Source organism: Prinia subflava, chromosome 15 (genome assembly GCF_021018805.1).
Source record: "Prinia subflava isolate CZ2003 ecotype Zambia chromosome 15, Cam_Psub_1.2, whole genome shotgun sequence".
Taxonomy (NCBI): Eukaryota; Metazoa; Chordata; class Aves; order Passeriformes; family Cisticolidae; genus Prinia; species Prinia subflava.
This window is the reverse complement of record NC_086261.1, coordinates 1,323,445-1,346,585: the sequence shown is the minus strand read 5'-3', so window position 1 is coordinate 1,346,585 and position 23,141 is coordinate 1,323,445. Positions and strand designations below refer to the sequence as shown.

The 23,141-nt window shown below is 46.3% G+C and overlaps 3 protein-coding genes across 14 annotated transcripts in view; all 3 read left to right on the top strand.

Annotated features, from left to right (window-relative positions):
• The window catches only part of IQCH (IQ motif containing H), a 52,959-nt gene extending 44,228 nt beyond the window's left edge, over positions 1–8,731 (top strand). For 8 of the 11 annotated variants that reach the window (XM_063412990.1, XM_063412996.1, XM_063412994.1 and 5 more), the window contains 5 exons: positions 591–758; positions 3,032–3,157; positions 3,682–3,743; positions 5,742–5,850; positions 7,095–8,731. In XM_063412990.1, coding sequence (XP_063269060.1) covers positions 591–758; positions 3,032–3,157; positions 3,682–3,743; positions 5,742–5,850; positions 7,095–7,196 — 567 coding nt within the window. In that variant the 3' untranslated portion in view covers positions 7,197–8,731. The remainder of the gene's footprint in view (positions 1–590; positions 759–3,031; positions 3,158–3,681; positions 3,744–5,741; positions 5,851–7,094) is intronic. The other 3 variants (XM_063412995.1, XM_063412998.1, XM_063412997.1) reach the window with 3 other exon arrangements.
• Positions 8,732–10,809: 2,078 nt separating this feature from the next.
• C15H15orf61 (chromosome 15 C15orf61 homolog) lies at positions 10,810–13,778 on the top strand. Its single transcript, XM_063412810.1, has 2 exons — positions 10,810–11,197; positions 13,123–13,778. Exons 1-2 carry the CDS (start codon positions 10,858–10,860, stop codon positions 13,248–13,250), a joined length of 468 nt encoding a protein of 155 aa, XP_063268880.1. The 5' UTR covers positions 10,810–10,857; the 3' UTR covers positions 13,251–13,778.
• Positions 13,779–22,551: 8,773 nt separating this feature from the next.
• Positions 22,552–23,141, top strand: part of MAP2K5 (mitogen-activated protein kinase kinase 5) — a 120,010-nt gene continuing 119,420 nt past the window's right edge. For both annotated transcript variants that reach the window (XM_063412158.1, XM_063412157.1), the window contains exon 1: positions 22,552–22,789. In XM_063412158.1, the coding sequence (XP_063268228.1) occupies positions 22,655–22,789 (135 nt within the window). In that variant the 5' untranslated portion in view covers positions 22,552–22,654. The remainder of the gene's footprint in view (positions 22,790–23,141) is intronic.

The following is a 23,141-nucleotide window of genomic DNA, read 5'->3' as shown; positions in this document are numbered from 1 at the left end:
GGGGTGTGGAGACGTTGCTCACTGGCAGGGCAGGCACAGGGATTTTTCCAAGCAGGGAAAAGCTCCTGGGAAAGCCAAGCTGTGGTTATTGGGGTGGAGGAGCCTTGCAGAAGCAATCCACAGTGCTGCCCTCAGCCTCCTGAGCCCTCCCTGAGAGATTATTGCTGGAGTTACAGGAGAGTCCTGCTTGTTCCTGTTTGGAAGTGGTTTGTGGAATGGCAGAATCCCAGAGTGGTTTGGGTGGGAAGGGACCCTGAAGCCCCTCCAGTGCCACCCCTGCCATGGCAGGGACACCTCCCACTGTCCCAGGCTGCTCCAGCCCTGTCCAGCCTGGCCTTGGGCACTGCCAGGGATCCAGGAGCTGCTCTGGGCACCCTGTGCCAGGGCCTGCCAGGGAATTCCTCCCAGCCAGGAATTCCTTCCTCACATCTTCATCACTGCCATCCCTGCTCCAGCACCAGGAAGCCAAAAGCAGGAATGCCAACACACAGAACAACAAAAAGGCAGAGATGTTCCTTCCCAATTGCTGAATTTTACTCTTCTTGTTGCTGTTTTTAATTTAATTGAATGCCCCTCTTTGTTTTGATTAGGTGTGGGCAACAGACCTTGACCTCTGCTACAGTGACCAGCTGGCCCTGACTCGGCTGCTGCTGTACATGACAGATGGAAATCTGGATTGTGGCTCCTGCCGCCTGCAAGGACCTCTGGGCTCACAGGAGAGCAAAAGCCAACAGGTCCAGCACGAGGGAACACAACCTGTGAGCACTGATGTGTCCCCAAATCCAACCTTTCGTGGAACTGCCAGTTCACCTCTTCTAGAGGAGCTGAATCTGCTCCCTTCAGCTTTTAAACTGCTGCTCTTGGGTTTGACCAGGTTCATAAAGTCAGGAATAACAGCACAGGAGAAGTTAAAGTAGAACAATCCCATCCCTGGCAGTGCCCAAGGCCAGGCTGGACAGGGCGTGGAGCAGCTGGGACAGTGGGAGGTGTCCCTGCCATGGGATGAGCTCTAAGGTCTCTTCCCACCCAAATATTCTGGGATGCTATAAAAAGGGAAGAAAGGTCTTTAGAAAAGTCAGCATAAGAAGCGTGTGTGTGTGCACATACACATCTGGATAGAAAACAAAAGCTGTTTGCCATACTTTGACAGGAGATTCACAGCTCCCTTTTTTCCATCCATAGAGGAGGGAATGTATCACCATTCCAAAAATGTCATGGAGCTGTAATTTAGAGGTTAACGAGCTCTTGATCCATTGTTCTCGTCAAGCAACCACTTTTAGTTGGAGAGAAATAAATTGGATCTGATTAGTCCCAGTAGTCCAAGTTTTAGAAATGAAAAGTAATCAAGTGGCAACTTTTTTTTTTTAATTAAAATTCTGTCAGAATTAACATAAACTGTTATTATATGCTTTTTTTTTTTTTTTTTCTGTATTTCTGAGATTTTTATCTCCTGAAGAGTTAACTGCGAGACTGCAGTCTCCCAGGGAAAGAGAAAAAGAAACAAACCAAGAGACAAATGTTTCTACTGCACATGATCTGTAATGAATGATTAAGTAAAACACTTTGTGTAAAATTATGATGTTAATAATGATTCTGTCCTTTTTAATTTATTAGATATTCTCCACGCTGGTAGGGTTGATTTTGATAAAACGAAGCAGCCCCGGAGTTTGTGCGAGGATTTTATTTTTAGAACTCCTTCTTTGAAAGAACAAATTTCCTAGATACTGCTGCTCCTGTAATTATGTACAAAACCAATCACTCATTATAGTTAGGATACATTATCTTCTAGACAGATGAGGCTAAATAAGCAACACATTAATAATTCATCCTGCAGTTCATTATGCATGTGTATGCATGCTTTGTAGCTGAAATAAGCACCTCATCAACCTGATGCCAACCCTTAAACAATAGTTCTGTGTTATTGCAGCCACATTCAAGTTTACGCTTGTTAAACTGCTGCTTGGATTATTTTATCAAGCATTCATTTATTTGTGGTCCCCCACTGCAGAGAAACAGATTTTGGAAGCTCCTTTTTTAAGTTAATGACTTGAGCAATGGGTGTTATTAATTCTCGGAATATTATAAACATGATTAATTTTCAGGCAGAGATGTATTAGATCAGGATTTCAGCTATGTCAACTTAAATGAGTCAATGTCAAAACAAATATAATTTCAGTGGAAATACTGTAAATTACAGGCTTTGATGTGCAGTGTCCCTGCTCCCAGGGAACAGTCCAGCACTGGAAATAACACCAGGAAAATCCTGGTTTGGAACAGCTCTGCTCAGAGCCCCCCAAAGCAACATCTCTGTTCTGGCCTGAGCACTGGTGGGAGTTTAAACTCGATCCAGCACAGACCTTTAGGGAGAGAGAGGGCAGGGCCAGGTGGGATATTGGGAATAAATCCCTCCCTGGGAGGGTGGGCAGGCCCTGGCACAGAGCAGCTGTGGCTGCCCCTGGATCCCTGGAATGTCCAAGGCCAGGTTGGATTCAGGGCTCTCACAGTGACCACTGAAGCTGTGAAAACACCAAAACGTGGCTCATAAAGAGCAGTTCTGTGGGTCTGATCTGTCATACAGGGATTTATGGAAATGTCTGTGTCCAGCAGAGCCTGGGAGAGCAGGAATTCCTCCAAGTGGAGCCTTACTCCACACTGAGTTCACTGGCAAAAAGCCATTTGTAGAATCCCAGGATGGTTTGGGTTGGGAGGGAACTTTAATCTCATCCCACTTCACCCCCTGCCATGGCAGGGACACCTCCCACTGTCCCAGGCTGCTCCAGCCTGGCCTTGGGCACTGCCAGGGATCAGGAGCAGCCACAGCTCCTCTGGAAAATCCATTCCACACCCTCCCCACCCTCACAGGGAACAATTTCTCCCCAATATCCACCTAACCCCCCCCTCTGTCAGTCTGAAGCCGTTCTCCCTCATCCTGTCCCTCCATCTCTTGTGAAAAGTCAGTAATTCAGCATTTGGGAGTTGGGTTCTGGTACAGACTGGTGTGGAATGCGGGCTGGTGGGTTGTTCTCTGCAGCCAGCCCCGGGCAGCCCGCGCTGTGCCGTGGCCAGCAGCCAGCTGAGGCACGCCAGCCTCCCGGGGATCCCCTACAGCCTCCTCCTCCACATCTGCACAGCTCGAGGGGTTGGATTTGACCTCCAGGTAGGAAAGATGAGACAACGTGATCTTCGTTCTGCACAATTTTCCTTTGTAAATTCCTTTATGATAAAACCACTTCTAGCGATGGAAATCATAAATCTTGGAGCTGTTAGGGTTGAAAAAGGCTTTTAAGATCATCAAGCCATCAATCCACTACCCCCATGTTCTCCACTAAACCATGTCCTCAAGTGCCATGTACACCTATTTTGCTTTCAATTTAACTGTGTATAAGACTTTGAGGGGTTAACCTACTTCTTGATAAAAATAACTGTGTAAGGAGATAATTTCTAAGATACTTTTGACCATGTCTTACTTTGAAACCCAAGTATTTGCTATGGAATAGACTCTGCTGTATTTATTGTATTCTCTACAAGAAGCTAGAGCAATAATCTATTTAAACTGAGCAATAATTCCTTACACACAATTCTAAACCAGCCTTTCTTAGTTTGGGTGTGTGCTTACTGTAACACATTTATTACAATTACCACTATTTTAGGAATAAAAAAGCAATTTTGTCTTAATTTCAGGAAAAACAAGGAACAGTTTTTGTGTTGTATGAAGACCAGAAGCGACACAGCCTGGGAATGATGTAAGTGTGGGAGCTGTCCCTAACCCAGGGTGACAAAGAGCTGGGGACACTCTGGGACAGAGATTGGGAATGATGTGAGTGTGCGGGCTGTCCCCAGCCCAGGGTGACAAAGAGCTGGGGACACTCTGGGACACAGATTGGGAATGATGTAAGTGGGGGAGCTGTCCCTGACCCAGGGTGACAAACAGCTGGGGACACTGTGGGACAGAGATTGGGAATGATCCGAGTGTGGGCTGTCCTTGATCCAGGGTGACAAAGAGCTGGGGACACTGTGGGACAGAGATTGGGAATGATCCGAGTGTGGGCTGTCCTTGATCCAGGGTGACAAACAGCTGGGGACACTCTGGGACAGAAATTGGGAATGATGTGAGTGTGGGCTGTCCCTAACCCAGGGTGACAAAGAGCTGGGGACACCCTGGAAGTGACACTGGAGCAGCTCTGCCAAAGGCCAGGGAGGGATGAACAGCCTGAACACCTGACTGTCACCTCCTGCTCACAGATGTGCTCTGACTTCTCCCAGGGCTGGCCCCTGGGACAGTTTTAGGTTGGTTTTCAGCATTTCAGTGATAAAAGAAGGCCAGGACTGTGCTGATCCCAAGGGCTGGTGGCACTGCAGGCTCAGGAGCTGCTGGAATGGCTTCAGGAGAGCTGTCAGGATTCAGCATTCCCTGTCAGGAGCAATCTCTCCCTTGGTTTACTCTTACAGGCAACATTATTAAAACCCTGACTTCCACCAGGCAAAGGAGGGTGAAGTTTAATGCCTTTTTTTATTGTTCTTGCCCAAGTTTCCTGCCAAAATAGGAGGTAATAAGTGAGGAGCTGAAGCGTTCTGCTCTCAGCCTGTTCTGTATTCCTTTGATGCTGCAGCTATTTCATTAATGACCTGGATAACAAAACAGCTTCTTCAAGTGCTGGATGTGCCTGCAAGTGTTCTGGAGGGCAGCAATGGAATTCCAAATGATCTTCACAAATTGAAGGAACAATATGAGAAATAGAATTAGGTTTGGTTGGAGCCAGGTGGAAGAAATTACATTTAGAGAGCAGTAATGAACATGAGGAACAAGGAGGTTTTGGGAACAGGATCTGTGACTCAAACGATGCCATGATCTGTGGAAAAAGGTTAACAGTGTATCCTGGGAGATGCTGGAAGAAATCCTGCTGTTCTGTGAGAGGGAGGCAATGAAAATGTTTAGAGCTCTGGAGAGCATGACTGGCATGGAAAGAATACAGAGGAGAGGGAGGGCAGAAATGGGATCTGCTAACGATCTCCCAGCACAGAAAAAGCCTCTGCAGGAAGGAAAAATCTAAATTTTTGATGGTAGGACAAGAAGAAATAAACTCAACTTGCAGCAAAGAGGATTCCTGTTGTCTGCCATCAAATTTTCAGTGCAATTTCATCGCCTTAATTGGGAAATATTTTCAAAATTGTCGGAGTTGGAGCTTATAAAGTAACAGAAATACCTGAAACATCTCTGAGATTTACACATTTTATTCCATCAGAGATCTGTGGTCGATTCCAGTAAACGAGGCACCTTTATCCTCAGTGTAATTCCCTGTTCCATAAGGAATGTAGGGTCTGTGTGGACCACTGGGAAACAAAAGCCTCAAAAGCTGCAACCCTCTAAGAAATGTTGATCCTGCTGAAATTTCTTTCCCAATTTTAGGCTGAAGCAACAGTTTTTCCCAACTAATGTGGGTGTTTCAAGTGTTCTGCTGCCTCAGTCCTACCTCAGCAGTCACCTTTTACTTGGAGTAGCTGAAACCTCTCTGCTTACTTCTGCTAAGTTGATTAATAAAAATTATTTATTACACAAATCCTTTGCGTTGACAAGTTAAAATGGAGCCTCATCTTTCATATCTCCCTGAAGATTTTCACCTTGTGAGATTGAAAATCCTCATTAAATCCCAGCACCAGGCAGGCACAAATGAGGGGGCGATTGTTTTTAAGCATGTGAAGGGAATCATTGGTAAACTCATTTGTTTGGATATCATTAACAGAACAATTGGAGAGGATCTCCAGGGGGTCCTCCTGACCTTTGCTCGCAATCTCTTCATCATCCATCAAGAAATATCAGCACCTAATATGCAAGGCGAGACCAATTTTAAGGTGAGGTGTTAATTAACTAACGATCCCGGTTAATTTCTGTACAAGGCCTGCAAATACCTCATGCTGGATCATAAACAAGTGCTAAACCATTCCTTTTTTATCACTGCCTGTGTGTGGTTTACAGTGTCTGGGTCAGTGTAGTCGGTCTCCCACGGAACCCGTTAGTTAAATTTAAGTTTGAAACTTTTTCTTTGAAAAGAGACATCCTTGAGCGTGAAATTATTTGTAATCTAATGCTCCTGAGTGTCCTTTGGAAGAGCAAAGGAGCTGTTGGCACTGCCTCACACAGTTCTGTCACAATTGCCTGCTTTATTTTAAAGGGACACCATCAAGGTAAGAATCTTGAATTAGAAACAACTTTCTCAGTTGATAATAACTGCTTGGATTATTAACACTGATTTCTTTTAAGCAGGCAGCCACTAATCCATTCGTTCCCATCCCTCACCCCGCCATCCACTTCCCAGGTGGATTTTGTTCCAAATTTGCTCTGCTCTGTGCCCATCCCGGGGTGGAGAGGGAGGACAGAGCCCGGGGCCTGCCCACCCTGGGGAGGTTCCCCCACCGCTGCCCCAGGAGCCAGGAGAGCAACAGGAATCCAACCCCGTGCCCTGGAACAAACCCTCCTCACAAAGCTGCTTTTGGATTCCAGAGAATTGCTGGGCTTCCCAAGGGACTCCTTTTGCTGAGCTGCAGCACCTTTCACTTTATAAAACTTCCCCAGATCCTGGCTCTGTGTTTTGTGAAAGGTGCTGGGGAACGCTGGGTTAGATTAATATCTTCAGTCATGTCACATAATTTACAGCAGATTCTTTCCACCCTGACTAGATTTTCAAGTGGAGCGTGAAATGACAGATTTTTGGGGAAGATATAATTAAATTTCAACATGTTACAGAGTAAACAACAACAACAAAAAATCCCCGTTTTTCAATATGAGGGAATGAAAAGCAACCACTGAAGAAAAATATAAAACAGAACTTTTTCTTCATTGTGAGTGAACATATGTGAAATAAAACACCTGTTAGTTAATTAGGAGTACAAATTGTATTTTTAGTTACCTGGGATTTGTACATATTTACTAATAATTCCCCTCAGTGTCCCCAAAGTAATATTAAATTTAATTGGTGCATCCTGTCCTGTGTAACCCTGTTACCTGTTCAAGGCAGGCACTGCCAGCTGTGCACCCTGGCTGCTGGATCCCATTATAATGCCCATTAAATAACTTGTACTCCTGGAATCTGTTACAGATGGCAATTCGAGACATCGAAGCAATTCTAGGAGTTACAGCAGAGCACAAACTGAGATTGGAAGAAGAGCAACCTTGGGAAGCAGATGCTGTGAAAGAATAGTTAACAGAAAATGTTCAAGTGCCTCATTCCTTATGCTTCTGGAAATGCTCTCTCATCTGTAAGAACAGGTTTGGTTTTCCTTCTGAGCTGGTATGTGAAGTAACATTAACTGAGACAGAAAATCTCCGTGGTTGCTGGCTGTGGCACTGGGAACATCCCACCTTTCTGTTCTGGTGGAAAAGCACAGCATCATCCTCATGCTCGTGTCCCTGTTGCCATTCCTGAAGTTCAGCGTGTGGGTTAAAAATCTAATTAATGGGGTCATGCTGCCTTTGTCCCTGACACAGAGCAGGAGGAGCAGGTCCACTGGAAAGAGCCCCAAGAGCCCAAATTCCCTTTCCTGTGAACACTGAAAGGCTTCTGGCAGGGAAGGAGGTCCAGGTTAGAGCTGCCACGGAGTCCAGAGGCCACCAGGATGGGCAGAGGGAGGGAGCAGCTCTGCTGGGAGGAACGGCTGGGAGAACTGGGATTGTTCAGTCGGGAAAACTGGGATTGTTCAGCCTGGAGAGGAGAAGCTTTGGGGTGAGCTCAGGGTGGCTGCAGGAAAGAAGGAGACTACACAGGAGGACCTGGAGTGCCAGGACAAGGGGAATGGCTTCAGACTGAAGGGGGTCGGGGTTAGGTGAGAGATTAGGAAGGAATCCTGCCCTGGCAGGGTGGGCAGGCCCTGGCACAGGTGCCCAGAGCAGCTGTGGCTGCCCCTGCATCCCTGACAGTGCCCAGGGCTGGGCTGGACAGGGCTTGGAGCACCCTGGGATGGTGGGAGGGATCCCTGCCTTTGGAATGGGATGGGAATGAGGTGAGATTTAAGGTCCCTCCCAACCCCAACCATCCCGTGGTTCTTTTGCCTATAAATGCCTTAATTTAAACCCCACTTTATCAGTAATCCCAGCAACCCACATTCCTCTGCAGAACCATCTCCATTGTGATGCTGCTTTTTCTGTTACCTAAAGGCTTCTGCAGCAGTTCTTTTATGGTCATTTTCAAATTATCAAAAAAATCAGGAATAGCACTAATTCATCCATAGAATTCTGCTTGCACTATGATTCCCAGAATTCCATGACTTCTGCGGGTCTGTCCATCTATATTTTGGATATTGGTGATCCTTTTGTCACAATTGCTGTGCAGTGTTGTTAAAGGACATATCTGTAAAATTATCTTTATCAAATTATCAAATCTTTAATATCCCAACAGTCAACACATTCCCCATTTTGCTGTGGAAGAGCAGATCTCACTGAATGGAGATTGTTATCCTAGGAATGACAAGTATCCTTGGGATTACTCCCCAAAAAGCTCAGGGAAAACCAGTTTTAACACAAATACTGCTAAATGAGACCAAGCAGTTGCACAAGATCAGCACCCAGCTTTTCTGATAGCAAATCTTTGATCCCTCAGCATGAGACATTATTTTTTGTGGAGTTTTTTCCTCTTTGGATTTTCCTACTTTGGTCACAGAATTAATTCATTGCAGATGAAAACCATTTCCATAAATGCCGATTCCTGCTTCCAATAAAAATCCACAAGGCTGTTTTTAATTCCTGTTTTTACTGCTGTTTTACACCAATGTAGTGTTGGGTTTGGATACCCCGGAGCCCGCAGAGGTGGAATTTATTCCCAAGGTGGAATTTAGCTGCAGTTGAGCTGGTTTCCAAAGGGTTAAGGGAAAGGAAGCCTCGATGCAAGCCAGAACAACATAAGGTCTGAGAGGCTCATTAGTTCACTGGCACTTAATAGACTGCGGTGTCCTAGGAGGAAATGAAACCTGCACTTCCCTCTGCCTTTGTTCTGCCCTCACAAAAGAAAACTCTACCTGTCTTTGCAGGAAACAAGTGACCTCAAAGTTCCCGTGGTGACAGAGATTTCTTAGCATGTGCAAAGTGTGAAATGTATTTTGAGGGGAGGGGGGAAAAAAGTTTTTAATTACTACCAACACTTGTGAACCTTGAGCTGATGGGAGGATTGAAACTGCTTTGCAGTCTCTCACATTCAGCTCCCGTGCTGCTGGTGCCAAAAATGTGGGGGGTTTAGCAATGCTGCAGATTTCAAATGAAACTATAATATCTTTAAAAAGTCAGGAATATAATTCTGTTCACACTACTGCATTATTTATTCCCACTCATTGAAAGAGTAATAGAGTTGTTGAACTGTAGATTGAATTTCAGAGCATGAGCTGGGTGGGAAATAAACAGAACACGTGTGAAGCAAAAGATTAAAGGTGGCCCAAGTGTGGCTTTTCATCAGAAACTGCCCCCAAAAATGCCAGATTTGGGCAAAAACAGCTGCAGGGAGTGGAGGAATGCTCATGGAAGGAGGGAGGGACAGCAGGTTTGGCAGCAACTGCAGAGGATGCAGACACATAAATGAAGGATTTGTGCTCCCCAAGAGTCAGAGCTGGAAATGGAGACATTTGTTCAACTGGCAGCATTTGGTGGATTTTGTTTCAGCAAGAATTTAGTGTGGCACAGACCACTTCAGGTCATTCTTCTGAAGAGAACTTCAGGTCATTTCTCCTGAAAGAGCTACCTGGAGTTGATGATACTGGAAATTGGGTCTCCTGTTTTAGGTAGTTGAGTTTAAAGCCTTGGATAAAAGAAGGGGGAAAAGAAAAAAGAAAAAAGAAAAAAAAAAAGAAAAAAAAAAAGGCAGCTTTTAGCCCACATTTCCACATTTAGAATGACAACTCTGAGCACAGAGAAAAAAAAAACAAAAACAGTTTATTGACATAACCACACCCAGATGTCTTCTGAAATGAAATGTTCAGCCTCCCTCTGTCCTGGAAGATCTCCATAACTCAGGATCAGGAGAATCTATCACCTTCCCTCTAGGGCAGGGGCTCCAGCCCCTCCGTGTCCTTCCTGAACCGAGGGGCAACACCCGGGGGACATTCCCGGGCCGCTGTCCCGCTCCATTCCCGGCCCATTCCCGTCCCATTCCCGGGCCGCTGTCCCTCGGTTCCCGTTCCATTCCCTCTCCATTCCCGCTCGGTTCCCTCTCCGTTCCCTCTCCGTTCCCGTTCCGTTCCCTCTCCATTCCCGCTCGGTTCCCGTTCCATTCCCTCTCCATTCCCTCTCCGTTCCCGTTCCGTTCCCTCTCCGTTCCCGTTCCATTCCCGTTCCGTTCCCTCTCCGTTCCCGTTCCATTCCCGTTCCGTTCCCTCTCCATTCCCGTTCCATTCCCTCTCCATTCCCGTTCCGTTCCCGCTCCGTTCCCGCTCGGTTCCCGTTCCATTCCCGTTCCATTCCCTCTCCGTTCCCTCTCCGTTCCCGTTCCATTCCCTCTCCATTCCCGTTCCATTCCCTCTCCATTCCCGCTCCGTTCCCGCTCCGTTCCCGCTCGGTTCCCGTTTCATTCCCGTTCCATTCCCTCTCCGTTCCCTCTCCGTTCCCGTTCCGTTCCCTCTCCGTTCCCGCTCGGTTCCCGTTCCATTCCCTCTCCGTTCCCTCTCCGTTCCCGCTCGGTTCCCGTTCCGTTCCCTCTCCATTCCCTCTCCGTTCCCTCTCCGTTCCCGCTCGGTTCCCGTTCCGTTCCCTCTCCATTCCCTCTCCGTTCCCTCTCCATTCCCTCTCCGTTCCCGTTCCATTCCCTCTCCGTTCCCGCTCCGTTCCCGCTCGGTCCCCGCCCCCGGGCGGCGCAGGCGCGGCGCAGGCGCGGGCCCCGCGGGATGCGGGCGCTGCTGCAGCGGCTGCACGGCGCGGCCGTGGCGCTGCTGCTGTGGCGGGGCCGCGCTCGGGCCCGGGCCCGGCCCGCCGCCTCCGAGGTGCTGAGCCAGCACCTGCGGCAGCGCCGCCTGCCCCACTGGACCTCGTTCTGCGTCAAGTACAGCGCGGTGCGCAACGACCAGTTCGGCCTCTCGCACTTCAACTGGCCCGTGGACGGCGCCAACTACCTGGTGCTGCGGACCGGCTGCTTCCCGTTCATCAAGTACCACTGCTCCCGCGCCGCGCCGCAGGACCTGGCGCTGCAGGACGCCTTCTTCACCGCCCTCAAGCTGCTCAACGCGGGTGAGTCCGGCCTCAGGGGCGGCCTGAGGGGGCAGCGAGCGCCGGCCTCAGGGGCAGCGCTGGGGGGGCCGGGACGGCGGCTCGGAGCGGGCAGCTCTGCTCCGAGCCCGCTCCGTCTCCTTTCCTTCTTTCCCTTTCTCCCTCTCTCTTTACTCCTCACCTTCTCCTCTCTGTCCCGCCCGTCACCTTCTTCTTTCTGGCCCCTGTTCCTCTCTTTTCTCTCCTTTCTCCTCTTTCTCTCCTTTCTCCTCTTTCTCTCCTTTCCTCTCTCTTTCTCGCCTTTCCTCTCTCTTTCCCCGTTCCTCTTTCTTTTCTCCTTTCTCTCTTTTCTCCTCTTTCTCTTTTCTCCTCCCTTTCGCTCTTTTCTCCTCTCTTTTCTCCTCTTTCTTTCCTTTCCCCTCTTTCCCCTATTCCTCTCTTTCTCTCCTTTCCTCTCTCTCTCTCCTTTCCCTTCTCCTCTCCCCCCTCGCCCTTTCTCCTTACTCTTCTTCCTCTCCTCTCTTTCCCTCCTTCTCTCTCCCCTTCTCTCTTTCCTTCCCTTTCCCTCTTTCTTCCCCTTCCTCTCTTTCTTTCCCGTTCCCTCTCCCCTCGTCCTCTCCTTCTCCAGCCCGGTTCTCCCGGAGCAGGGCAGGGGCAGAGCTGTAAATCGACACTGCCGGGGTTGTTTCACCGGGTCCGTGTTTCTGTGACCCTTGTGACAGCCACACGTCGCTGTTCAGCGGCTCACGGGGCATTTCCCGGCTGAAATCCGGGGCCGTGGGTGAACTTTGGTCCTCTCAGAAATTCTGAAACTGTTCCAGGCGGTGACTGATGCAGGAGCTGCAGGCTGCTTTGATCCTAAGTGCTGCTGGAATGTAAATCCTTATAATAAAAAGGCTTTATCAGAACCTTATTAATATATAAGTAGATATAGTTAAGTTTGGAAATATATTATTTCAAATATATTATTTCAAAACTTCGGCTGCAGATTCAATGCTTAATTGAATGCTGGCAGTGACAGTGCCATGACATGTCATACATTCTTTATTTTCATGTTTACTTTTAAATTTTCCTTTTCTTTGCAAGTCTTCGGTGACTTTTTCAAGACACGTCTGCTGGTTTTAATCCTCTCACCTTTCCAGACTGATGTAGTGAGAAAATACAATCATAAAGATCGATTTCTTAGTAGCACTTTTAAATCTGATTTTCCCTCCACCCAGTCACACCTTTGTTTTTCTCACAACTACCCTTCATGTTTCATATTTAAATTATTGGAAAACATGATTTAAAAGGCAATTTATTTCCCTCAGAATCCTGCTTAAGCACTTAGCTTCAAGCATGTTAAATGTGGTGTTTCTGAATTCAGGGCCTAAATCCACCTCTATTTTTCCCTGTGTAATAAATAGAATATTGTCTGTAATAGTTTGGTAGGGCTAAAACGTGTCACTTTAAATATATATATATATATATATAAACCTTTTTGCCTATGGCAGTTCTGTTGGAGTTGGTAGGTTTGACTGCTGATCTGATTTTCCTCAGAGCAGCTTCATGTTGGATTCACTTCATATTTTTAATTTCTGCTCTGGCAGAGACTCCAATAACTTCAGTGGGTGTTCAAGGAGTTTGGGTTTAGTATTTGGACATATAAATATATATATAAATATATATATTTAATGAGTAGAATTCATGTGTACATGGCAATGTTTCACTTTAATGCTGTTATCCTCCTCTTTTCATTTTCTAATAATTCCTGCCTCGTATCAATAGGAAAGGTGTTGAGCACTGATTGCTGCACTTAAATAAAAACAAAATACTTCTAAGGCAGCTTTTGCAGGAATAATTTCCCTCTCATTTCATTCTGGACTCACGGCCCTCGCTGTGAATTTGCAGTTGGGTTTCCCTGCTGGCTCTGTGCGTGCGTAATGTGTTTTATTTATTCTCCTTAGGCATCCCAACTTTACTGTATGGAATTGGCTCCTGGTTCTTTGCCCGTGTCACAGAGACTGTCCACACCAGCCATGGCCCAGTCACTGTTTATTTTCTAAATAAAGAAGATGAAGGAGCCATGTACTGAACTATCTGTCCTCTGTGTGCTACAAATATCTGCTGCCTTTGGCTAAAAACAGCTGAAAAACTTGATTTCTATGCTGTGTTCTCATCCTCAGCGTGCTCTTTCAGGAGGCTGTGTGGACTTTTTGGTTGTGAGAGATTGATTTTTGCGAGGTCTGTGAAGTTGAAGGATTAGAATTGCTGAGGGTATGTCTGGAAGTCAGGGACTGGTGCTGCTGGACAAACCTGGGATCGTTTAGAGAGATGCATTTATCAACTCAGAAAACTCAATTGTAGCCTGTGGGCAAGGAAACTGTGAATGCACTGACATTTCACAATGGCCCTGAAAAGATGAAGCTGCTCAGGTGTAGATCCTGCCTAGATATTTCATAATTAATTAATTGTCACAAGTGTAACTGTGTCTGAATGGCACTGAGTGGTCACAATCACCTGGAAGAGCCTTTGGGGAAAAAAAAAACCACCCAAAAAGAAGTGTAAAAAAGGCTGTATCACATTTCTTGAAATGATATTTAAATAAAATATCCAAAATACATTTGATGCTTGTATCTTTTGCAATTCTTGAGCTCTAGATGTGTGTTATTATTCATTTGATTGCTTTACAGGTAAATACAAAATCTAAGTGATTTAGTAGAAGATTTAGTCCCCTCTGCTAATTCACAAATTGCTGGTATTTTTAATTAATGAAGAGAATGAGAAGAATGCCACAAGAATATCTCAATTTTTGGATGCAAAATAACTTCTTTGTCCAATTTGTCCAAAAATAACTTACTTGTCCAGTTGTAACCAAGCACAGCTTCAGGCACAAACAATGACAAAATGACTTCTATCAGTTGGAAAGCTGAGAAAAAAAAAAAAAAAAAAAAAAGCTTTTGGGGAACTGTTTGGATAATGGAAATGTGGAATTAATGGGAACAGGAAGAGCTGTGCAGGATCCATTGCTGCTGCTGGGATTTAGTGCCAGCAGTTAATGCTGTGAGTTCCAAATCCCAGGTGATGGAATTTGGTCATTGCAGTTTGGATCAGTCAAAAAATAAATGTAAAATGGGGAGGGGCTGGTTTGAAGGGCAATCACTTCTCCCCAGTAAATGATTATCAAGCTATGACTACAGTATAATAATGATTTAAATAATTTTAAACGTAATTCCAAATAATACAAGTGTTTCCCACCTAATGAAGCAACACGTGGCTTTTCTGAAAGCAGCACTGAACACTTCAATCAGAGAAGTGTTAAATTTTGGAGAATATTCCTGCCACGACGAGTGAAATGTCCCCAGGATGAGGAGATGGCATTACAGGAACCCTCGTTAACAAGAAGAATTGCAGTTAGCATTTTTCTCCAGCTGATTTCCACTGCCGCTCGTAAGTTTAAAATCCAACACCGCTCATTCATTGCCACAGAGCTCATCAATACCTGGCTGTAAAGGTTTCTGCTCAACACAGGGTTGATAAAATGGTTTTTAATTACCAGCCCATAAATACAGCTCCTCATTGTCGTTTGATTTCTGCTGCTGGGCGCTGCTGACCCGGCTCTCTAAAGGCAGCAGCTCCCCGAGCAGCCGGGCAGGGCTCCTCGGAGAGCCCCTGACAAAGTGTCCTATTGATTGCTGGGATCCCGTGCTGCTGGCAGCGTTCAGCACAGCCCCCATCTCCTGTTCAATCAGCTCACTGTGTAACAATTAAGCAAATGTAATATTTTCTTGTATTACATGGAAATCAATGGACCTCTTGCTCTGGGGAAGTTGATGGTGCTAAAGGATGAACTGGGAGGTGTCCGAGGGCAGAGTGCAAATATGGGATCGCTCATTCCTTTCATTGAGGCTTGGGTGGGAGCCCTTGCAGTTCTGCAGAGGGAGAACGAGGTGCTTGTAAGGGCTAACTTGAGTTACTAAATCACGATGAAAAGATTTTCAGGTGTGAATACAAACCCAGTTGCTTGTTTTCAAAGGTAAAACACTTCATCAGACTTCCACTCTTGTTTTGCTATAAATACCAACTTCTCAGCATCTCCTTTTTTATCACTCAGGTTTTGTCCTGAATGCGGGATATTGAGGGCCGGGGAGATTTGTACAGCTCTGTCTGAAACATCTTCAGGCCTCAGGAATTCCTGATCCCAGAATGTCCCTCCTGCCCTCGGACAGGTTTGATTTGCGCCGCCTCCCACCTCACACAAAGTTCAGTTCTCCCCGCAAGCCTCGCCTTAATTATCCCTTTGCTGATGTTTAAATGAGGCAGAGATGACGTCCCAGAGCTTTGTTTCACCTCCCTTAACTACTCCAGAGAAACGGAACCCCGAGGATCAGGTGGCTCCTCCTTGTAGCAGCTCTTTAAATAATAATGATTATTGAGGGCACCCGAAGCTGCAGGAGCCGCTGGCCTCCCCCTCAGCCGGGTCAGCGGGCTCGGGTGTCCCAGTTAAACTCTGCTACTGTAAATTAATGGGAAATGCAGCTGCTCTGCTGAAAGATCAATGTCCAATAAAGGCTGCACAATCAAATCTTGTTGCAATGATTGAGGTGCTTAATTGCCTTTCAAAGATAAGGTGGTAATCAACACACGTTCAGCTGATCTTTTTTACCGCTTCAATTACACTCTAATGGCAGAGCCCAGGCAGGATCTTTAACTACTTATACTTATTAAATCTTACGTGTCTTCTGAAAAATTACTTAAGCCACACAATCAATAAATTGTGTGGCTTAAGTAATTTTTCAGAAGACTTAATTACTATATTTCACTTTTAGGCCTTTTTGTATGGTTGATGAATGTTTTGCCAGACTCCTGGGCACTAATGAGTTACCCCAAGAAATGCCCTTTTCTGCTGTTTCCTCCAAATTCAGGTCAAACCTCGGTGGGTTTGTTTGTTTTCCTGAAGTTTTGGGGCTGGTGATGCAAACATGGTCCAGGCAGTTCATTTTATTGAAATATTTTTAGATTTAGCGTCACTCATTTTATCACCAGTTGATGAACTGCTCACAGGTGGACCCTGTTCAACACAAAGCTCTATTTTCCCCCACTGTAAATTAGTTCTGGATTTACAGATTGGATTGGAACTCCTAAATATTTGTGATTAGTACTCTCATATTGTCTGAAAAATCAGGTTTTGTGCTCTTTTCCTGCTCCCCTCTCTTCCACTGGAGCAATATCCAGAGGTTTTCTCCTGCTGACCTTCCACTGACTTGGGCAGAATTTAAATCTGTCCTCACCTTACCTTGTGTGTTGACCTAAATCCCCTCACAAACCATAATTATAGATCTCCCTGATGTATGTTACTGTTATTGAATGAAATTTAGGTGTTTTTTAATAGTTGAACGCCCTTAGGCCCCTGGTTTAGAGCAACTTTTCCTGAAACAAAGGGGATTTTGCTTCATGTATTATTCACTGTGGCCATTTAATTTATATTGGCTTTTGCTGTAACCCCTTAATCATGTTCACTACAGAAAAGTAAGTTAATAACTCTGAGAGTTATCTTGATTTCTTTCCCTATTTCTGGAATTAGAATCATGATTTAAATTTTGGGCTGTATTTTTCAGTTGAAATACAGCTAAGAAAAAGCAGCAGCTTCAGCATTGCAGCCAGGGAATACAGAACAAAAACTCCCACTAACACATTGCAAGTTTGCTTAAAAGATCTTTCATTTCTGGAAAAGAATAAAATGTTAGTTTTGCATTTAAGTCCTAAAAAGTAGAATACAAACAACTTAGAGTGATTTGGAAAGTAATTGCAGCACTTTAAGCACAGTTTATGAACCCTGTTGTAATTCATTACAAAACCAATTTATTACTTGCGGTGATATTAATAATCCTAATAGAATTAAAAGTGGAAAACATGATTAAAAGCAGTCCTTCAGACAAAAACTCTAATCAAGGGAACTTTCAAGTTTAAAATGTATCAGAACAGTGATTTTCGAACAAGATTACAAAGTCAAACCTGGTTTTTTTTTCCTTAAAAGAAGAAATGCCATTAGATGTGATTGTCACATGCTCAGTGATTCATGGGCCTGCTTATGGACTTGGTGAGATATGAATTATTTAGGAAGAAAAATCACAATAATTTTGGTGTTACTCAAGAATTTATAGGATGACAGAAAAACAATTATGCAGCCCCTGGAGCTGGTCTGAAGGGGTGCAGGAGCATCATTAACCACACACAGCCCAACTGCTGGAGTTACCCTGTCACCGTGCATCACAAAATCTGCTTTTTTCCAAAATTTATTCATCATTCAAAGCAAAAACTAAACATTTACTAATTTAGCCTAAATCAAATTTACTGTTGTTATGTTTTCTTTCAGTCCAAGGTGAGTTTACTGTGAGAAAAGAGCTTTAAAAGATCTATTTGAGGCCAGTGAACTGAAAATAAGATGAATTTCTTTCTGATATTTGGGTCCCAAACTGTCTTTTCTGATTGCAGAGAACCTGCAGAGTGCCTGGCAGGGGCAGTGGGAATTTGGTGCAAATTTTAATGCCATTTTTAAGGAACCTGAATCTATCCATGCTGCTCTTGGTGAGTCTTTCCAGGAGATGCATTTCGGGGAAGAATGTCTCAGGAAGCCTGGACACTGCTGACCTATTTTTCAGGAGCCTGAGGGATTCTATTTGCTGCACTCACAAGTAATAGAAGGGGAAAAAAAAGAGCATTTCACCACAGTATGTTACTTATCAACACAGAAAGTTAGGCATTAATATTTTTCCAGAAAGGCAGGAAAATGTGTGCTCCTAAAACAACCATCAGGTGCCATTTTCTCTAGAAAAATGAGAGTTTGTCCTTTGTTATTTATAATTCCAGCCTAGAAACGGGTGCAGGGAGGAAGCAGGGATGATAAATTGAAGAGATCCTGATTCCTCCAGGTGTTTTATACTCAGTGCCTGAATTACAGGTAAGCTGGCACAGTACTGGTAATATCTTAGGAGTTAAATGGGAATTATTCAGCCTGTTACATAATAAATACACATTATTGCTAGGTCATAGCTGGAAAAATTCTGGTAATAATGAGGTGAATGGAGATGCTGAGTGGATCCAGGATGAACTCAGCACTTTCTGTCTCTATCCTCAGCATCTTCCCTTTTATCCCAGGGGATGGTGCAGGACTGGAGGAATCCTGATGCTGGTTTTAATTCACTCCTGCTTTTTATTTAATTTAATTTACTTTATTGAATATTTATATATATAACATATATATAATTACATATATAATATATAATTACATATATAATTACATATATAATATATAATTACATATATTATATATTATATATTATATATTATATATTAATAAAAATAATAATTTATTTAATTTCATTAACTCCTGTTGGGCATTTTTCACTGATCCACTGCTGAGAGGAGCTCCCACCTCCCTCCTCAGGGCAAGGAAAACCTGAATCCACATCCTGGGACAGGAATATCCAGGGGCAGGGCCAGGGGAGTCAGCTCTGCTTTTCCTCCCTCTTCTCTTTGCAGAGTTGTGGTGGAGGGACCCAAAACTCCATTACAGAGCAAAGACAGAACTTTGTTTGTGTCGGGCAATTCCCTTTGCAGTGGAATTAAACAGGTAATAACTTCTTCCCTCACTTTTGGAGGGCCCTGCAAATTATCCTGCTAACAAATCACTGCGAGCCAGCGTTTTCCATCCTCTCCGAGACTCCAGCGAGGGGATAATGATTTTCCACCCCTCCTGTGTCAGCACTCTGCTTTTCCCTGGAAATAAATATTTATTTTCTCGCCGTGGCCAGCTCGGGATGCTCCCAGTGCTCTCCAGCGGCGCTGGAAAGCAGCAGAGAGCAGCAGCACACTGCAAGTGGCAGCTGCTGGGAGCACCGAGGGGGATGTTCCCCCTGACAAACAAAAAACAGAATTTAGGGGAGCTGTGGGCTTCACCAGCCTGTAATTACAGCACTGACACGTTCCTTTGTGGGTTTGGGGTGGTGTTCCCTCATAGGTACACAGGAACTCTGGAGATGTGATTATAAATGTTGTGTCATCTGCATTTGGTGGGGAAAATCAGGCTGCTTCGTTAATTTTTAATGGGGATTCTGGAGTCCTTGCACTGGGAACTGGAACTTTTTAAGGGGAGATTCTTGGGCTACTCAAATGCAGAACTTGAAGAATGTTTTGTATTGAAAAATCACGGATTGTGTTCTCGCAACACCAATTTCCCCCCAATATGAAGGAATAATATCTAAAATTAAATAATTATCTAATAATTATTAATTAAATAATTATCTAAAATAATATATAAAATTAAATGTTGGTGACATCTCATGGCAAAACTTTTGCAGGATGATAAATTAAATATCAATTATTTCGTTCAAATGGTGTATTTCAAATGAAAACTTCTCATTCACCTTGGGTTTTAAAGAAGTCTGTGGCAAAACCAAACCTAGCAATAAATACCTGCTTGATGTGCTGTACCCCTTAAGATGTAAAAACCCTTCAAGTTTGATTACACAGATCAGAATGGGGGATTAAGGTTATGATTAGCCCCGGAAAATCAACGTAATATTTATGCAAATTTGGCAAATTGAGTTGGTTTTCCCCATAGTCTCATAAATGAAGAAGACATTTTAGAAAAATTGCAGGCCTATAGAAATTCCATCATTTTGTGTCCTATTCTTTAAAATGTAATAGAAAATGAATCTGATTGAAACGGAGCTGAGTGAGAGGTACACAGGGACTGCAGGTAAAAGGTTCATTTGAGCAGAAAGACGTCTGTGTGGCACCACCAGTCCCTGAGATCCTTAGGAGCTGGGGCTCCATTAATTTTTAGTATAGGAACTAAATTATAAAGTTATTGAACAGAGAGAGAATTTATCTCTGTTAATGGCCATTGAATTATGATTTTTTTTCCTTAAGCTCAAACAAAGTAGAATTCGAATATGAAGAAGCTTGAAGACGTTTCAGGAATTAAATATACCTCCCATTCCCCCCCTCTAAATTGATAAAATAACTCAAATAGTCCAGTTTGTCAGAGATGATAATGTGAGAGAGTGTGATAAAATGCACAGATCAATAGCCCACAATTGAGATTAATGCTGTTCTCTAAAAAAGAAAAAAAAAAGAAGTGTCTTGTTTGGTGCTGCAGAGCTGTGTGGAGCAGAGGGCTTTCCCTGAGACTCGAGGCAGTGAAAAGCTGGTGTTAAAAGCTGAATATGGTGTTCTGTGGGTGCAGAGCTGTCCAAACACGTTCTTTGTTGCTGACGTGGACAGGGATTTTATTCCATCAGGAGATGGATCGTGGTGTGGGCCGGGACGGTTTCAGCTGCATCTGTGACACAGGGGACACTCAGAGATGGCAGAATTGGACCCGGACATCGCTCTGGGATTGGGGATGTGGAGAGACCTCACAGGGAGTGAGAGACAGCGGCTGGCACGGCTGCTCTGGGCACCTGCCCTCGCCTGCTCCTGCAGGGGCTGGGCTGGCCCAGTGCCCATTCCCAGTGCCAAATCCCAGTGCCCATTCCCAATGCCCATTCCTGGTGCCCATTCCCAGAGCCCATTCCCAGTGCCCATTCCCAGAGCCCATTCCCAGTGCCCATTCCCAGAGCCCATTCCCGGTGCCCATTCCCGGTGCCCATTCCCGGTGCCCATTCCCAGAGCCCATTCCCAGTGCCCATTCCCAGTGCCCATTCCCAGTGCCCATTCCCAGTGCCCATTCCTGGTTCCCATTCCCAGTGCCCATCCCCGGTGCTCATCCCCGGTGCCCATTCCTGGTGCCCATTCCCAGAGCCCATTCCCATTGTCCAGTCTCAGTGCCCATTCCCAGTGCCCATTCCCAGTGCCCATTCCCAATGCCCATTCCCAATGCCCATTCCCAGTGCCCATTCCCAGAGCCCATTCCCAATGCCCATTCCCAATGCCCATTCCCAGTACACATCCCCAGTGCCCACTCCCGGTGCCCATTCCCGGTTCCCATTCCCAGTGCCCATTCCCAGTGCCCATTCCCAGTGTCCATTCCCGGAGCCCATTCCCGGTGCCCATTCCCAATGCCCATTCCCAGTGCCCATTCCCAGTGCCCATTCCCGGTGTCCATTCCCGGTGCCCATTCCCGGTGCCCATTCCCAGTGCCCATTCCCAATGCCCATTCCCGGTGCCCATTCCCAGAGCCCATTCCCGGTTTGCTCTGCAGGACCCGAGGCAGGATGGGCAGAGCCGGGCACGGACGCACCGAGGCCAGGACAGCCCTTGGGGGTCACCGAGCCCGACCCCCGTCCCTGTCCCCGAGCGCCACTCGGACACCCCGGGCACTGCCGGGCCGGGACTGCCCCAGCCCCGTGCGCAGCCTGCCCCGAGCAGGGGCACGGTCCGGGGGGGTGTGTGTGTGTGTGTGTGTGTGTGTGTGTGTGTGTGTGTGTGTGTGTGTTTGTGTGTGTGTGTGTTTGGTTTCTGTGTGTGTTTTGTTTGTGCCATGTCTGTGTTTCTGTGTGTGTTTGTGTTGTGTCTGTGTTTGTTTTTTGTGTGTATTTTGTTTGTGCCGGGTCTGTGTGTTTGTGTTTCTCTGTGTGTTGTGTTTGTGTTTTTGTGTGTTTTGTTTGTGCCATGTCTGTGTGTGTGTTTCTGTGTGTGTTTTGTGTTGTGTTTGTGTTTTTGTGTGTTTTGTTTGTGCCGTGTCTGTGTTTCTGTGTGTGTTTTGTTTGTGTTGTGTTTGTGTTTCTGTGTGTGTTTTGTTTGTGCCGGGTCTGTGTTTGTGTTTTTGTGTGTTTTGTGTTGTGTCTGTGTCTGTGTTTTTTGTGTGTGTTTTGTTTGTGCCGGGTCTGTGTGTTTGTGTTTCTGTGTGTGTTGTGTTTGTGTTTTTGTGTGTTTTGTTTGTGCCGTGTCTGTGTTTCTGTGTGTGTTTTGTGTTGTGTCTGTGTTTGTTTTCTGTGTGTGTTTTGTTTGTGTTGTGTTTGTGTTTCTGTGTGTGTTGTGTTTGTGTTTTTGTGTGTGTTTTGTTTGTGCCATGTCTGTGTCTGTGTTTCTGTGTGTGTTTTGTTTGTGCCGTGTCTGTGTTTCTGTGTGTGTTTTGTTTGTGTTGTGTTTGTGTTTTTGTGTGTTTTGTTTGTTTTGGGTCTGTGTGTGCTGGGATAACCCGGAGCGAACCCCGGGATCCCCCAGCCGCTCCCCCTGACCCGCGGGCAGCGCCGGGATCCCGCCCCGCTCCCAGCGGGAATCCCGGCCCGGGATGGGCCCGCTGGATTCGCCCTTGGGCCGCGCTTTTCCTGTCACAACACACGGCACAATGGCAGGAAAGCACCGACCCGCGGAGCCGCCTCCTCCCGGCCCGTGGCGCCGCCTCCCCTTCCTCCCCTTCCTCCCCTTCCTCCTCCTCCTCCTCCTCCCGGGGCTCGGTTTTGGTTCCGGGGCAGCGGCTCCTTCCTGCGGGCGGGCGGCGCAGGCTGTGCCCGGCCCGGCGGCCGCAGCATGTGAGCCCGCGGGGCGGGGATGCTCTGGCTGCTCTGCGGCCCCTGCGGCGCCATGGACAGCCAGGCGCTCGTCATCCGCATCAAGGTCCCCGACGGGGCCGCCGTGGACTGGACCGTGCACTCCGCGCCGCAACTGCTCTTCAGGGATGTGCTGGTGAGTGAGCCCGGCCGGCACCGGCACCGGCACCGGGACCCCCGGGCCGGCCCGGGGGATGTCACCGGGACTCCCTGCCAGCCCGGCGGATGTCACCGGGACCCCCGGGCCGGCCCGGGGGATGTCACCGGGACTCCCTCCCAGCCCGGGGGATGTCACCGGGATTCCCTCCCAGCCCAAGGGATGTCACCGGGACCACCCTGCCAGCCCGGGGGATGTCACCGGGACTCCCTCCCAGCCCGGGGGATGCCGGAGATGCCCCCATCCGCCGCTGGGTGCTCAAGGCGGTCTCCAAATCCCTCCCTGGGTGCCGCGAGGTGTTTTTGTCGCGTTTTGGCGGAAAGTTTTAACG